Source organism: Neophocaena asiaeorientalis, unplaced genomic scaffold, assembly GCF_003031525.2.
Source record: "Neophocaena asiaeorientalis asiaeorientalis breed wild unplaced genomic scaffold, Neophocaena_asiaeorientalis_V1.1 scaffold448, whole genome shotgun sequence".
NCBI lineage: Eukaryota > Metazoa > Chordata > Mammalia > Artiodactyla > Phocoenidae > Neophocaena > Neophocaena asiaeorientalis.
This window is the reverse complement of record NW_020174920.1, coordinates 783,515-801,434: the sequence shown is the minus strand read 5'-3', so window position 1 is coordinate 801,434 and position 17,920 is coordinate 783,515. Positions and strand designations below refer to the sequence as shown.

General features: G+C 37.9%; 1 protein-coding gene across 1 annotated transcript in view; it reads right to left on the bottom strand.

Annotated features, from left to right (window-relative positions):
* Positions 1–17,920, bottom strand: part of DMD (dystrophin) — a 1,279,715-nt gene that overhangs the window by 625,798 nt on the left and 635,997 nt on the right. The window contains exon 25 of the mRNA XM_024760455.1: positions 9,629–9,746. Within this exon, the coding sequence (XP_024616223.1) occupies positions 9,629–9,746 (118 nt within the window). The remainder of the gene's footprint in view (positions 1–9,628; positions 9,747–17,920) is intronic.

Sequence of the window (17,920 nt, the reverse complement as noted above, 5' to 3'; positions counted from 1 at the left end):
GCCAGCCACAAAGCTGCAGGAATACTCAAGCAGTCCCATGGAGAATCTCACGTAGAGAAGAACCAGCTAGACAGCACCACCTCACAAACAGCATGAGTGAGCCACCTTGGGAGTGAATCCTCCAGCCCCAGTCAAGCTTTCACATGACTGCAGCCCCAGGTGACTACTGTCTGCAACCTCATGAGAAATCCCCAAGACAGAACTACTCAACCAAGTCACTTGTGATTTCCTGACCTAGAGAACCTGTGAGAGATAATAAATGATTGTTGCTGTTTTAAGGCATTAAGTTTTGGGGTTGTTTTGCAGCAGTAGGTAACCACAAACTCCTTTTCTTGGCTAAAGTAGAATGAGCCCAGCTCTGTCCTTTGCATGTAGAAAGTTCACAACCCATTAATCCTCCTTACTTCATGAATGCTTCCCTTAAGGCAGGTACAGCAGAATAAAGACTAGTGGCAAACAATTTGTTACGCTGCTTCAAATGATTAATGAGGGCATTTGTTAAAGAAAGAAATGGCATATCTCAAATAACCCCTACACTCTTCCAACACCTGAGGAGAGGTGAGGGAATCTTTTAGGAGCAGCCCATAGCACATATCTAACCCTTGGCTTAGCTTCATCTAAAGTGCATGGTACACCAGGGAGTAACAGCCCTCCCTATGCCCGGAGGTACCAAAATATAAGAGAAATTCAGGTCTTTAGTTGCAATGCCCCAATATGCCATAAGATGAAAATGCTAGTCTATGAAAATCTGGAATTCCCCCTGTGAGCACATCTCTTTCTGTTTTGTATTTGTCTTATCAGCTCACTTTGTCTGAGTGTGAGATTCTTTATATTTATTCATCATCATCTTTATTCTATTATACCATAAAGAAAAAAATCATTTTATTTAATTGGTTTATTTATTTAATAGTTACGTTCATCGTATTCAGTTTTTTAAACTGAATAGAGTGAATAGAACATTTGCTAATCCAAACCTGTCCCCTTAGAAAGAAACATAATGAAAAAAATAAGCAATTTGGGCTTCCCTGGTGGCACAGTGGTTAAGAATCTGCCTGCCAATACAGGGGACACAGGTTCGAGCCCTGGTCCGGGAGGATCCCGTGTGCTGCGGAGCAACTAAGTTCATGCGCCACAACTACTGAGCCGGTGTGCCACAACTACTGAGCCTGTGCTCTAGAGCCCGTGCTCTGCAACAAGAGAAGCCACCACAATGAGAAGCCCATGAACTGCAACGAAGAGTAGCCCCCGCTCTCTGCAACTAGAGGAAGCCCGCGCACAGCAACGAAGACCCAATGCAGCCAAAAATAAATTAAATAAATAAATTTTTTAAAAAAGCAATTAGTAGAAAACACTATTTATGTTCATAATTGTAGCTACATCACTTTAAATAAAATTTATTTATTTTTCCGATTACATGATCACGTGAAAGATTAATAATTATATATAGTTATGGCAGCTAATTTGGATTTTAAATCCTTTTCAAATATATTTTGATATTAATCTCTTATAAAATTAAAAATGAGATACATTAAAATAGAATTATTTCATCATAGATACTTAGTATTAGTTTAACACAATATAAGAAAAATTCTATAAAGAAAAAACACACCTGTTTTTTATAGGTAAAAAATTTAATGCGTGAGTTATAATTACTCTAATGGAGCTCTGAAACTTATCAAGATGTTAAAGATCATTTCTATTTTTTTTCCATTTTTTAATATATATTTCCAGGTACCCTATTGAATGGATACTAATGAAAATTAAAGGAATCATGAAATTTCTATGTGAAGAAACACATGGCACTATGAACCTCACTGTGATGGTAAATTTTATATGTCAACTTGGCTAGACAACGTATCCCAGTTATTTGAGCATCACCCTAGAGGTTTCTGTAAAGGTATTTTTTAGATGTGATTAACATTTAAATCTGTAGATTCTGAGTAAAGCAGATCAGCCTCCATAATGTGGGAAGGCCTCATCCAATCAGCTGAAGTCCTTAAAAGAAAAGACTGAGATCCCCAGAAATGGAAAAAAATTCTGCCTCCAGATGGCCTTTGGACTCAAGACTGTAGTATCAACTCTTTTCTAAGTATCCATCCTGCTGGTGTGCCCTGAAGACTTCATACTTCCCAGTTCCCACAGTGGCATGAGCCAGTTCCTTAAAATCCCTCTCTCTTTTGCTCTTTATGAGTGTGTGTGCATTAAACAAAAATAAATATATAAATAAATATATATGCATATATATTATACATATATATATATATATAGAGAGAGAGAGAGAGAGAGAGAGAGAAAGAGAGAGAGAGAGAGAGTGCGAGCATGCTAGCTCTCTGGAGAATGCTAACTAACATACTTACTATTCCTAGCAAATAACAACAGTGGAAGAAAAGATTAATAATAATAATAGGGGCTTCCCGGGTGGCGCAGTGGTTAAGAATCTGCCTGCCAATGCGGGGGAAATGGGTTTGAGCCCTGGTCCTGGAAGATCCCACATGCCGGGGAGCAACTAAGCCCATGTGCTACAGCTGAGCCTGTGCTCTAGAGCCACAACTACTAAAGTCCTCGAGCCTAGAGCCTGTGCTCTGAAACAAGAGAAGCTACTGCAATGAGAAGCCCGCACAACCCAACGAAGACCCAAAGCAGCCAAAAGCAAATAAATAAATAAATTAAAAAAAATAATAGAACGTAGTAAAACTCTTATTTTTGTAGTAGGATTGAGGAAGTGATATTTCGTTTAACCCTTGGTATAACACTGAAGTCCACTGCACCAAAACTTACACTATTAGACTGGTTGGATTGCAGAAGATACAGAAAACAAAATACAGTGCATAACCTATAAACTCACTCTTCAGTGTGTGTTTGTCTAAACGCACCTATATTGCAAGTTGCCACGGGGAGGGGTGGTGCTAACTCTTCTTGTCAGTATATTCCTTAAATGTAAGACAAGTTCCAGGCTCTTCCTTAGGCCTGCTGTTTTTTTTCACCTGACACCCCATCTCTATGCAAGCTTAACCACTCCGGGTAACTTCCAAATCTGTGTAGAAGTAACTTCACCCCTGAAATCTCCTCTTGTGTTTTCAACCATTTCTCATTCTGGACATCAGCTATATCTTAGACACATTATTTTATCACCCATTATCAACTCCTTTTCCTGAGTTTGTCTCTGGTTATATTACCATCTTCCAAAGAACTGAATCTCAAAATCTTAAGAGGTAAGCACTCTCGTAGATCTTCAATTCCACACATCCAATCAATGTCCAAATACTGTCAATGCTAGCTGCACTGCATATCTTAATTCAGTTCTTTCTTTTCACTCCACTGCCACTGCTCTAGCTCGGGCTCTCGTGGCTCCTAACTGCTCTCACTGACTTCATTTCCTGCCTTATCCTCCACAATGTATGTGCTCACACTCACACACACACAGACACACACACACACTCCTACAAATTCATCTGTCACACCGTTGCTAACCTAAGTCTAATTATGTATTCTCCTGTCATCCTTGCCTGAAATATCCTTCCCTCTCCAACCTCTTTCTGCTTTTCAACATACTAATCAAATTTATGATTTTTAGATAAAATTTAACCTCCTGGGAGCATTCCAGGACGCCCTCATTCAGATCCAATCTCCCTTTCTCTTGCACGCTCTCTCCGCGTTTTGTAATACTTCTCTACAGAAGTACTTACCGTAGACTGCCTTGCCTGGATATACTTGTTCAAGTACCCACATTTGATTGTTAGCTCTTTTAAGACAAAGGCTGAATCATTCCTCCCTGTATCCCCTCCATCACCTCTGATGTTAACCTGCACAGAGTAAGCATTCAAATATTTACTGAACTAAACTCTTGGGTTGCCAGCGGCATCCTGCTGGATGTAAACTTTGAGAGCTGCTTGTAGTTATAACAGGCTGACAGCGGGTGCTAGATGTCAAAAGAAGGAAATTTATATGGTTGACTCCACTTCGTCTAAAATAAGCAACTCTCTATTAGACAATACCTGAGAGGAAGATATTGGCTGGCATTTCATTAGCAATAGAGATTTCATAAAAATGTGGAGAATAACAGTCTTTTTATTTCACCATGAAGTATTCCTTACATTTGGTTGCAGCAATGAATGATGGGTTGACAAAGCTGCCGAAAAACTGTCAGTTAATTCAGAAATCCTGTGAGAGCATTTTTATTCTCATACAGTAGAGCATTCTCCTCTCTACAGCCCTGTACACCAGCTCTTTAAGCAATACGATACAGATTCATTCTCTTAAAATTTATATGATGTCACCAAATTTCTCAGAGAATTTTGGACTAGTTTGAAAAAGCCTTTGCTGAAAAAATAATTTTAAAAGAAACAACTCTCTGTTAACACTTGGTATTTTGTTTTAGAAGTTCCACCCTTGTGTTAGATAATAAAAGGCCATATATTATTTTCCCTTCATATTCTCCCAGCTCCAGTTCCTCTGTACCAGATTCATCTCATCTTGATAGTATCTACCATTTAATGAGCATCTAATATGTGCCAGGTCTTCACTTTAGAAGCATCATGTAATTTTATCTTTATAATCACCCTACCAGCTTAACTATTATTATTATCCCCACATGACAGATGACGGAACCATGGCTTAGAGAAGTGAATCTACTTGGTCAAGGTTGAACAGCTAATAGATTACTGAGGTCCACTATCCTGCACATTTCCAACACATGTAAGAGACAATACTATAATTAGACATGCAAATGCATAGAAGACAACAATATAAATGGGAGCAGTAAAACATTATATTCATATTATAGTAAACTGAGGGCACTCCTAAAAGTTTAAGTTCTCAAATAAATATTTCTTTCTATTTTTTGACTAACAAGCCCTTACTATTTGATGTGCTTCAGGCTTTAGAATTATATAGACACCAGTTTAAATCCTAGTCCCTCACATGACATTTTACTAGGACCCCAGGCATGTTATTTAAGCTCTCTGGGCTTCAGTTTTCTGTCTCTATAATAATGCCCACCTCCTAAGGTTACAGTAAATACTGAAAAGGAAATAGCTTACATCAATTGCCTTGCTTTTTGTAGTATCACTCACATGAAGGCTTTTCCAAATATTTGTTTAATTCTATTTATATATCTTATTTCATCTTTTCCAAAGCAACGTTCTCCTTTTGATCTTCTAAAACTCTCTCTCCATTTTTTGGGGGGGTGTGGTGGGTAGTGGAAAAATCAGATAGTTACTTAAGAGCTTACTAAATGCTTTAAATGCTCTCCCACTAAGCATTCAAACAACGCAATTAGATTATAATTAAAACAACAAGAGATAACATTCACTGAACTCTTACTATGGCCAGGAGCTAAGTGCTCTTCATGTAATAACTCATTTAATTCTCCCAACCTTGAGGTGGACAGAAGTAATCTTATTTTATAGAGCAGGAAACCGAAATCAGATAGTTTACTGAGATTAGTTGTTTGTTCAGGGTCACAAAGGTATTAAGTGGCCAGCCCAGGCAGCTTGCCCTTAAAACCTGTATGTGCTATTGCCACAGATCTTTAAAATTGTAATGATGGGGATTAGGGAGGGAGAAGCTACAGAAGCAAGGTTCTCAAACACAAATGTCAGATGAGCCATGTTCACCAATATTATTTGAGGAATAGACAGAACAATAAGAGAGCAGTTCCTTTTTTCCATATCCTCCTTACTGCTATGAGAGGTATTATGGTACTAAGATTTGCAGTCGTAAGGGACATGAACACAAATTTTGCATAATTCAGAAACCTCCAAGGAAGCAATTTTAAATCCTTCTTATCTGTTTTCGATCTCCTGACCTAGCCCTTTTACAGAAGAAAATGACCAGGAATGGATGACACATTCAGCAACTGAAGGAAACTGAGAAGTTTGACCATCAGAAACAGCAAGAAGAAATTTTTACCTGAATGCTCTTAGAATGAAATTTATTCTTTCACCTAGATTATTACAACATGATTTCCAACAATATAATCACCTGAAAACAACAGATACCATGGAAACCGTTTTATACAGTGAAACATGGTTGGTATTTTGCAGCCCCAGCTACTAGTAGAGAAGAATTGCTTTTTACTGGCCTTTTCTCTTGACAGAATATAATAACTATGTACAGATTTCCCCAACTGTTCAAAGTTATGAACTGGGATTCATCAAGGAGGGAACCATGTTTCAATATAGTACTATATACTTACTGAATATTTTTCTTTATTTAGCTGATTCCTTTTTAAGTATTTCTAGAAGTTTCAGGGCAATAAAAAAGGAATACTGAAATCTTCAAATAAGAAAATACAATTTTATGAGCAAGTATCTTATTTCTACGCATTCCCTGAAAACCAAATTTATACTAAGAAAAATTCTATTTTGAACACGATTGGAACTTTACGAGTACTCAATCTCCATCCCATTTTATTGATTTCAAATGGAGAGATAAACTGAAGTATAGCAGGGCTGCAAATGACATTGTTTAGATAAACGTATCTTGTCAGAATTATCCTGGTACCAGCATTAGAGGCTCCAGGCATACTGAGAACTAAGATCCTGGCTTAGGCTCTAAACAAGAAACACGACATGTCTCAACAGACACCTGATTTTAAGAAAATGCTTTTTTGGACCATTTGAGTTGGAACCTTTCCACTATGCTGCAAATATTCATAAAGGCATTCATTCCTAAAAGACAAAAGCTTAGAAAAGCAGAACTATTCAAATCACTGGATATTAGCAGAGATACACAAAACTGCCCTCCAGTCACTCAGTTTTAATCTACATCATGAAAAAAAGTCAATACGATATTTAAAAAAGGTTGCAAGGGATAACGGAAAATGTTTAGACAGAGCTGAATGGATACTGTAAAATAAATGAGTGTTATTTTCCTCTTGGGGGAAAAAAGAAGGTTTTTTTCATTGGTAAAATAACAAATGCCTTTCTATATAGTATGTTTGGATTTGTATAAACATCTTAGCCCAATTTCCATATTTCTCAGGCAAGAAACAGAGCACTTAACTGTGTAGTGGGAATTCAGTCTCATAAATCACTCACTCTTTTAGGCCTGTGTGTATCAACCTGGTTGGGGAAGCCTCAGGGTTCCAGTCTGAGGGAGGAACATTCTACTATATCAGTTGGACAGCTATCTATGTTGGTCATTACAAGGCAATTTTGCTCTTGTATTGCTGGTTTTAGAAATGGCATTCTATACATTACACAGAAGTACACTCTTCTTCTCCAAATTAGCTGTGGAAGAGACCGACTAGTTTCTTGCCGGATTAATTTCTCTTCTTCCTGGGCTCAACACGGGACATTATTTTCCAGATTCCCTTGCAGTTAGATGTGGCCATGTGACAAGTTCCAGCCAACAGATTATGAACAAAGTAATGTGTACGACTTCCAGGCCTGGCTCATAATAAATGCCAACGGTCAATACTCGTTCCTCACCTGCCCGTTAAATGCATAACACTTTGACGCTCTGGACACAAATGTTGGAAGGGGCTTGGGCTCCTGAATGACTTCATTCAGTGCTTCTTACTTTGGAATACACCAGAATAAAAAGTGAACTTATACTGTGGTAAACTACCAAGATTTGAGAGCTTACCTGTTACAGTGGCCACTGCCACCTAACTAATACATTAGCATATATCCAAATACACTGTTTAATCAACAGTAATTAAAATTTCAAAATCCAGAAGAGTCCAGTTTAATTAACACTCACTACAACTGAAAGGGGAAATGTCTCCAGGAAGTCAATCAAAACATCCGTAATTGCCGACTGAAACCATCTTTAGTCCTAGCAGTCCTAGTGATTCAGGTCATTAACAAAAACATCAAAACAAGGTGGGAAGTGGTAAACATTCTGAAAGGAACACACACTTCTAAGCCAGAAAGAGACATCTGCAAATTCTAAGCTCTGTTCTTTGATTATTTTGTAAGCTTGAACAATTTAACCATTCTCAGAAACTGTTTCCTCGTCTATAAAATGGGGATTATGAAATTTAGCTGACAGGATTTTGTAAAGGGTTTACACACACACGCACAAATACACACACCACACACAACATGTACTGCCTGATACCTGGGAGGTACTCAATAAAATAAGAGCTATTATCACTGTGTACCTAATAAATAAATGTAAGTATGACTAATAATATTTTCCAAATATTAACCTTCGTTCGATTCTGGTCACTCTTTCCCCTCCCCCAACATACTGGCAGCCAGACATTCTGCTTCTACTTCCTTAGGGAAGTGTTGACACAACAGAATGTATATTATGAAGACACAGACTCTTGGTTTTTAAGTTTCCAAAGCCTAGGCCTGGTATAAGACAAAAGCTTTGGAAGGAAAAAAGGATGATTAAATGAAGGTTTTCCCTACTCTTGCACTAGAAAAGATTCCTCTGGATGTGGGAGGGGAAACGAGCGGGCATTGCAGGGGAAGTAAGAAAATTTAATATTGATATGTATCCCTGGAGGGAAAGGAGGTGGAAGGAAGGGAGGAAACCCAGGGAAATCCAAGAGAATCTGATAGCAGAGGTGACCTGGGCCTTATTTCTGAGGAGAGCCTCTGAGGAAAACAGGACGGAAAGCAGTTTCCCTTAACCTTCCCTCTATCCCTCACCCTTCCCTCTATCCCTCTTTCTGACCTCATGCACAATCACTCTGAATCATCCCGTATAAAGAAGAGTAGGTGCAATGTCTAGGCACATGGGCCTTAAACAGCCTCTCAAAGTTCCCACCCACCCCAGTATGGCATGAGGAATGGTACAGCGATCTCTGATATTACACAATGAGGGCATCCAAGCAGCAGAGAGACGTCTAGATCTGGAAGTGCCACTGCAGACAGGAAACAAAGGTGGTCCAGGAAGCAACTCCCTGCTTGAACCAACAACCAAGGATATGAGCAAAGAGAATGGCATCTCCATGGATGCCAGCCCAGATAAATGACAAGTGAGGAGCAAATGTTCTGCCACAGCCATGCTCACCACAGCAGACCCCCGCCATGCTTTGTGACTACATAAGGCTGGATTGATGAAAATTATATTTTCTCTATTCCAGAGGATTACATTGTTATTGAAAGATAACATTATGGACTAAAAATCTTAGTTACAATAGTTTTTCTTTTTGTAATTTGAGTTTTTTAATTACTGCAAAATATTGGAGATTTTTTTAAACATCTTTATTGGAGTATAATTGCTTTACAATGGTGTGTTAGTTTCTGCTTTATAACAAAGTGAATCAGTTATACACATATATATGTCCCCATATCTCTTCCCTCTTGCATCTCCCTCCCTCCCACCCTCCCTATCCCACCCGCTAGGCGGTCACAAAGCACCGAGCTGATCTCCCTGTGCTCTGCGGCTGCTTCCCACTAGCTATCTATTTTACGTTTGGTAGTGTATATATGTCCATGCCACTCTCTCGCTTTGTCACAGCTTACCCTTCCCCCTCCCCATATCCTCAAGCCCATTCTCTAGTAGGTCTGTGTCTTTATTCCCGTCTTACCCCTACAATAGTTTTAATATACAACTGTTGAGGCTGTTTTTATAAACGTGATGGAGGTTTATGAACTTAAGTCATTATAGAAACTTTTCGTACATGTTTCCTTAAGTTTCACGTGCCCGTTACGAAAAGACTTACTTCGATCAGTAATGACTGTCCTAGCCTCTTGATTGCTGGTCTTGTTTTTCAAATTCTGGGCAGCAGTAATGAGTTCTTCCAACTGGGGGCGCCTCTGTTCCAAATCCTGCAGTGTTGCCTGAAGGAACAGATATAACAATATTGAGGTTCTCCGGCACTGTGCATTCCTTTAATGGAATACAAAAAAAAGTGTAATTTTCAAACCAACCAAAGCACTTTTAGAAATAAAAAAAAGATGTTACTAGATATAAATCTCTAATGTATAAGGCTTTACAGAGAACAATTTAACAAGAAGTGTGTTTCATTTTTAGATACCAAAACTATTTCAAGTGAAAATCTTGATTATGGATTTGCTTTACTATTTAAGAGATCAGACGGAGTCATTTCAGAGTACCTGGGTTTACTTAAACCAACATATGAGTGCCATGAGTAAAAAAAATGTAATTTTGAATGATGACAATGTATTTGAGAGAAGACAGCTATTTATACTTGTAATCTCATTCTGTGCAGTGTCAAAATGCAGGTGTGCATTTTAGAAACAGAAAAGGCAGACAAGTGATTAAGAGATATAACTTACTTAACTTCCTCCTACCTGAAACTCCTCACCTATAAAAGGAGGTGATGTAGATGAGCTAAATTAGTCTTTCCCCAAAAGCCACTCCAGTAAGAATCACCTGATTCCTTTGCCTCACTTCTGAGTGAATGAATTAGATGGCAGGAGGAGGGCTGGAAAGCTGCATTTTTAACAAATTCTCTGCTTAATTTTTATGATCAGGCAAGTTTGGAAAGCATCAGGCTAGAAGTTAATATTTGTATTCTGTACTACAACTGACTTTAATACTGCTATAATAAAAGAACCAAAGACAATGAAGCCAACAAATATATATATGTTGGGCTGCACCCGGCAGGCCTACAAAGCCTGCGCTTGCCCAGCTTCAAGACTGAAGGAGGAGCCTGGAGTCAGCAACACAGACATCAGTGGTTTAATGGACGGGGGAGCTGACCTGTCTGAAGGAAGGTCTTGGAGGCAACACGCCAGCGTGCGTAGCAGACAGCAGGCAGGACATGGCGGCAGTCTTCACTCCCAGTGGGAGTGGGCCAGTTAGAGGGGAATTGACATCAGGTGGGCTCATTAGTTACCAGGGAAACCAGCAGCGGGGCACGCCCCTCACCGCCCCTTTGATGAAAACAATCACCAGCTGGGGCCTGGGGCAAGCGTGCAGGAAGGTCGGTCATGTGGATAAGATACAGGCGAAACAGGCACTGGTCGGGCAGGGGATGTACAGAGAGCAAGAGAACAGCCATCTCGAGTGGTCTGACCATAAAATATATATTTAATTATAGGTAGCAACGTCCTCCTTCCCTCAAGTGTCCATCTGTTGACTCTGTCATCTACTCTCTCTACACTGAGGGCACAAATCCCAGTGATATTTACAAAGAAGTTTCGGGAAAAGTAAGGTATCTCCCTTGTTCTTGTACTAAAACCGAATACATTTTATTGGTTGTTGACAGATGTTTTACACGTCTTCTCATTTTTCGTCTCCTAATAACCACACTCATCACTAAGCCAGAAGTCTTTATGGTTTTAAATCTTATGCTCTTTCTACTACCACATGAGGCCAATGAAAGTGAAGAGGTGAGATGTGGTAGATGGTAATGTTTATGAACATCAGTTATCTACTATGCCCTTTGACTGGTGCTGATTTTCTAAACACTTTTGTATTTAGAAAGGCCACATTTTGATCATTCTGTAGTGTTTTTTTGTGAAGAGGTAGGGAGATAGGCCTCGTGATTTGAGCTCAATTGCTTTTAGTAGTGTTAAAATAATGGGAAGAACTTATCCAAACATCACACATCTATTTTGAGCGTTTTCCCCTCTCTACCGAAAAATTGGAGGGGTTAACTTTTAACAAATTTTCCACATTTGTAAGCTGTGATTGCTCAGAAGAAAAATCCAATTTTCAGGTTCCTAACTTTTATGGTTTCTTTACACAAAAGTGTGTTTGAAATATGGAACAAGTTGCCAAAGACAGCTATTGACGTGAGTGGCGTAAGTCAGCTGGAGAGTACTGAATAAATTCTCAAGTAGGAGCCATATAGTAGCAGACAGATTTTACGAAATCAGATGTCTTCCAGGATTAGAGTGTTACACTCTGCTCACCTGTGACACGGCAAGCTCAGAAGGTACTTTGGAATTCCTGACTCTTAAATGTTTAATACATTCAATAATAGATTTTTAAAAAACAGACTTACCCAGAAACCATAGTCAAGTCTTCCCCTCTGTATACACATAGCTAGCCAAGTACACAAATTCATTCATTTACTCACTCACCTTTTTCATTTTATAAATATCAAGTGAGTGTAGGCACTGTTTTAGGTGTTATGGATATAGCAGTGAATGAATACATTAAGTTTGTTTTATGCCATTTAAGTAAAATTTTGTGTTTTTTGATACTTGGAAATTTTTACATAGCAAAGATTATCTTTCTCATCATTTTTTCTTTGATTTAATATTAATCCACCCTCAAACAACCAGGCCATTCTTTGCTTCTAAATTCTGGATACATAACCCAATGATGGCTATACTTTTCCCATTCTTTTAGGATTATAAAGTTCGTTTAAGAAGTATGTTGTAGAAGTAACTTGATCAACTTTAATCTGAACCTTAACCAGGCTCTAAATTAAACCTGACCACAATGAACAGCTTTTACTGCTGAAATGAGCAAGCATGTCAATTTAGACTTAAAACCAGCCATTTTCCTCTCTAATGAACAAAATAGGTCTCAGGGTACTGTGAGACCTGTTCTCTAGTTGGGTAATTCTCTAATTCTGCTGACAGACACATGCTTTATCAGCACCTGAGAAGATTATTAATGACATCCTTGGAAGCAGCCTCCTTAAAAATCTAAGGAGATTCACAACTGCAATAAAACTATGCCTTTCTAAGATTTCAAACAAAACTGTAACTTTATTCCACTTTTTGGTCAACACATACAAATGTCCATTGCAAAAAAGAAAATGTACAATAATAATTATTATGTGTGTATGTATATATGTGGAATTTATGAGACGCTAATATGCTAATTAAATAGTGGTTTCTCAGTAGACCAGAATGGGAATTTTCTTCCTCCATTTTCCTTCCGGAAATAAAGGGAAGGATCTGAATATGGCATTCATTTAATATTTTTTTAAGATATTATACAAACAGTGACTGAAATACCTTCTTGCTAAAAAACAGGACACATGCACGCAATGAGAGGAACAATTATTTTTTCTTTTCGTTTGGTTTTCTTTTGAGTGTACTCTATTTATTTGCTATTACAATTTCTTTAATTTTATAATCCCATAACTTCTCAAATACAATGACCTTCATCTCTATTCCACTGAGCCACCCACAGATGAGAGAACACCTTACATCTAATTATTACTCAGACTACCCACTTCCCAAATATCCATCTACAAAATTCTGTTCTCTGCCCCCAATCTGGTGCTCATACCAGATGCTACTCTCTCAGAAACACTGTTTCTACTCTAATCTTCATCCTCATATGACCTCCAGCTGTCTTCTATTGTTCAGTTTCTTTATTCTAGGTTTAGTGGTCTATATTTGTCATACTAAACAAGTAGAATGCTAATTATGCTTATTTTTTCTGATATGAGCTCAGATACTTCTAACTTAAGTGAACAAAACTAGAACTATTACATGCTTAACAGTAACTAAGCATGATAATTGAGCACGTCTACAGGGATCTATCATTCTGGAAGAAACAAACATAAGGGAAGAAAGGAATCAGTGCTATTTCTAAGGAGTCATAAGCCAGCTACCCGGCTCTACTAAAAACAGCTTACCCCTTGGAGATGAGAATTCATCATGGATTCCACTAGCTGAGCAAAGATGGAGAAAAAAAAAATCTTCAGATACAAAGTGAATCAAAAGTCGTTAATCCTACCAAGTCTCCCCAGGGTTGACAGAAATGGTTATGAATAGCAATTCTGTGAAAAAGAGAGTTAAAGGATGGAGCCATGCGTACTAGAAGTAGGTTATTTTAGGCTCTTAGAAAGAATCACACTTCATAATGCTATTTGTTAAAATGAAATACTACCTAAATAATACTCAAATAGAAAACTCTATATGTGTAGTTGAATATTTAGTATTTATATGCCTTAGACCTTAACCAGAAACTTGTTATATTTTTAGTATTTTTCTACAAAAATCAACAATCTTCACATAGTTAACTTTAGAACAAAGGCCCATGGTGATTTTCACTTGTTGCCATTTTCAGGAAATAAGCATGAATTCAACTTACATGTAATGTAAAAATGGAGACCTTATAGTCTTTTATTTACAATTTAAAAAATTAACATTAAAGATTGACAAGGTGAGACAGTTTACAGAACTACTTTATGTATGGAAGAAAATAAGCGTTTAAGTCAGGTAGGTCCTAAATTGTAGCCTTTCTAGTAACTGAAAGAGATTTACCCGTGCTGATGCTAATCATCTGTCTAGCTTTCAACTGCCTCCTGGAGGGCCTTAATTCTGGCTTCTATTCTTGCATTCGGCTGCCTCTCCAAATAGATTGGCTAAAGCCAAAGTAGTCTTTCTTGTCCTCCACTTCCTCACTTCTCATTTACATTTTAAACTGGCCTGGATATTTTCCTGCTAGGCATAACTTTTCTACTTCTCTGAATGTTCTACCAGCATCTCGGTTGGCAACTTCTTCACAAGCGCCTTCTAACTATGGTTATCCTTTTGTCCTTCATTCACTCAAGAAATAATTTTTAAAAAAGCATTTTACTTTTATATAATCTAGAAGTTACAGAAAATTTGTAAGAATGGTCAAAGAACTCACACATACCCTTCACCCAGATTCACTAATTGTTAATAGTTTGCCACATTTTATCATTTATCATTCTATCATTACATATACACATAATATCTGTATATGTAATATTATATATATTCTCTTCTGAACCATTTGCGAATAATCTGCAGATAGCATGCCCTTTACTCCTAGATATTTCAGTGTTTATTCTTTGGAAACAAATGCACTCTCTTACACAACCTCAGCTCAATTTCTAGTTCAGGAAATTTAACATGGCTTTAGTACGATAATCTAATCTACATTCTTTATTCATAGTATAAAAAGTACTCCTTTAATTGCCTTTCATTTACTGGTCCAGCCTCATGCATTGCATTTAGTTGTCCTATCTCTTTAGTCACCTTTAATCTGAAATAGTTCTTTGCCTTTCTTTGAACTTCATATCGCTGATTATTTTGAAGAATACAAGCCAGGTATTTTGTAGAATGTACCCCAATTTGGGTTTCAGCAAATACTTTTATATATTTATGTTATGTCAGTCATTGAGCTAGTCATAGGAGATACAGCCGAGAAGGAGGAAAAATTATGATTCTCAAGTGAAAAATGAACTAGTAGTGAGGAGAGGCAGTAAATAAGCAATTATAATAAACTGAGGTGAGTATTACAATAGGGGTAGCACAGGGAGTTATCAAAGCATACAGCAGAGATATCTAACCAAATTTAGGGTGTCAAGGAGAGTCTTCTGAAAGAAGTGGAGCTGGTTCTCAGGTCTTCTTTATCTAAACTACACAATTTTCTTGTGTGCCTAACCTCCATTTTTTAAAGTTTTTTTCAGCTTTATTTGGGTAGATTTGACAAATAGAAATTGTATATAAAAGTATACAACTTGTTTTGATATATGTATACATTGTGAAATGATCACCACAATCAAACTAGTTAACATATCCATCATCTCACAGTTACCTTGTGTGTGTGTGTGTGTGTGTGTGTGTGTGTGTGTGTGTGTGTGTGTGTGTGTGATGAGGACACTTAAGATCTACGCTCTTAGCAAATTTCAAGTGTACACTCTTAGTAACTATAGTTACCATGCTTTACATTAGACATCTAGAACTTATTCATCTTATAACTGGAAGTTTGTAGCCTATGACCAACATCATCCCATTTCCCTTATCCCACAGCTCTTGACAACCATCATTCTACTCTGTTTCTCAGAGTTCAACTGTTTTTAGATTCCACATATAAATAAGATTTTACAGTATTTGTCTTTCTGTGTCTGGCTTATTTCACTTAGTATAATGTCTTCCAAGTTCACCCATGTTGTCAAAAATGGCAGGATTCCCCCTTCTTGAGGCTTAATAATATCCAATGTATATATACCTATACCACAATTTCTTTATCCATTCATCCACTGATGGACATTTAAGTTGTTTACATATCTTGGCTACTGTGAATAATGCTGCAGTGAATATGGAAGTGCAGATATCTCTTTGGGATCCCGATTCCATTTCCTTTAGATATAAACCCAGAAGTGAGACTGCTGGATCATATGGTATTTCTATTTTTAATCTTCTGAGGAACCTCGTTACCAACAGTGTACGAGGGTTCCCTTTTCTCCATACCCTCACCAACAGTTGTAATCTCTTGTCTTTTTGATAATAGCCATTCTAACAGGTGTGAGGTAATTTTCATTACCTCACACCTGGTAGATTTGCATTTCCCTGATGATTAGTGATGTTGAGCACCTTCTCATAGACCTGTTGGCCATTTGGATGTCTTCTTTGGAAAAATGTTTATTCAGGTCCTCTGCCCAATTTTAAATCTGATTATTATTATTTTACTCTTGAGTTGTATGAGTTTCCTTATACATTTTGGATCTTAAACCCTTATCAGATACACGGTTTGCAAATACTTCCTATCATTCCATAGGTTGCCTTCTCATTCTGTTGATTTTTTCCTTTGCTGTGCATAAGCATTTTTAGTTTGATGCAATCTCACTAGTCTATTTTTGCTTTTGTTGCCTGTGATTTTGGTGTCATATCCAAAAAAGAATTGCCTAGGCTAATGTCAAGAAGCTTTCTTCCTGTTTTCTTCTAGTAGTTTTACGCTTTCATGTCTTTAAGTGCCATTGCTGCTAATTCCCACTGTGGTGGCCCCGAGAAAGTGCAAGCCTTTTATGACTGAGATCTAAATGACTGAGGACTTTAGCTGCTGCATTTGGAAATCCATCACTACATTGGAGAGAAGAAGCCAAGCCTCCCACAGACTGCTCCCCACCAATGACTGAATGTGATGGAGATACTAAAGCAGAGTCTTTCTTGGGAGAGCAGGGGCTCCTCTGGCTGACTGCAGCTCCATGTCTCCCTGACAGCTTTGCTGAACCTTCCTCAGACTGTACACTGGGGTACTTCTACCCAATTTTCTCTCCCTTTTTCCTTCATTTTGTGTCAGACTTGCATTTTGGTCTAATGGCTGTCCTACCTTCCCTGGCTTCCTGTCTATTTCCTTTCACATTGATATTTTCTCTAATAAAATAATTTCCTGTTTAATCCTGTCTTAGGACATTTAAACTTAGGCCCCAACTAACACACCCACTTTAGCCCTTCTAATCCCTAAACCTCTCATCAGTTCTTCAGATCCACATAATATGGTGACTCCATGATATTACCACCTGGATGTATAGTTCACAATTTCTGGACATTATTAATATAACTCTTAAGATTCAAGTCAATTAGTATTTTTAAATTAGCTGTATTAAAAACCACTGCTACTTTTTTTTTTTAAAGGGCATGACCATTATTTTCAACGAGCCTAGACATTAACTGAAGGAAAACAAGATTATTTATGTGTGTTACATGGTGATGGGGATGGTTCCGTTCTATGCCTGTAGCTCAAGAACACTGGGATATCAAAGCAAGACACCAGGAATCCTGAAAGACATGACAAAAGGAACTTTGAGGCACGTTTTCTGACTACGGAAGATAGCAACGCTAAGACAAAAAAAAAGTAAAGTCTTTCTGAGTCAGAATTGCCCTGGGTAGGCAGAGACCTCAAGCAGGGCCAGCTTCACAGGCATGCAACTTAAAAGTGGCTGCACTGGGCTCTGCAAATAGAAGGGCCCCTTACTTGGTTTCCACTGCTGTTGCTCTCTTGAAATTCTTTATTATTTTTTAACAAGGGGCCCTGCATTTTCATTTGTCATTGGGGCTCACAAATTATGTAGCCAATCCTGACCTTAACCCTGAAGTGAGCAGAGAATAATAGTTGTGTATCTTGCCTGAAGTGATGGCCAAGAACACACTTAAATGCAAATTATGTCAATCAAATGCCTCTTGCTTAGTTCCTGAGAATTTGTTCTAAATTTCTGTAAGGAGCAATCATGAGGCTAAAAAATACATATTTGAGAAAAAAAATATCTTTTGGTCAGGAAAAGCAGAACAGGACACTTGGCAGTCCTCTGAGATGGGGCCCTTTT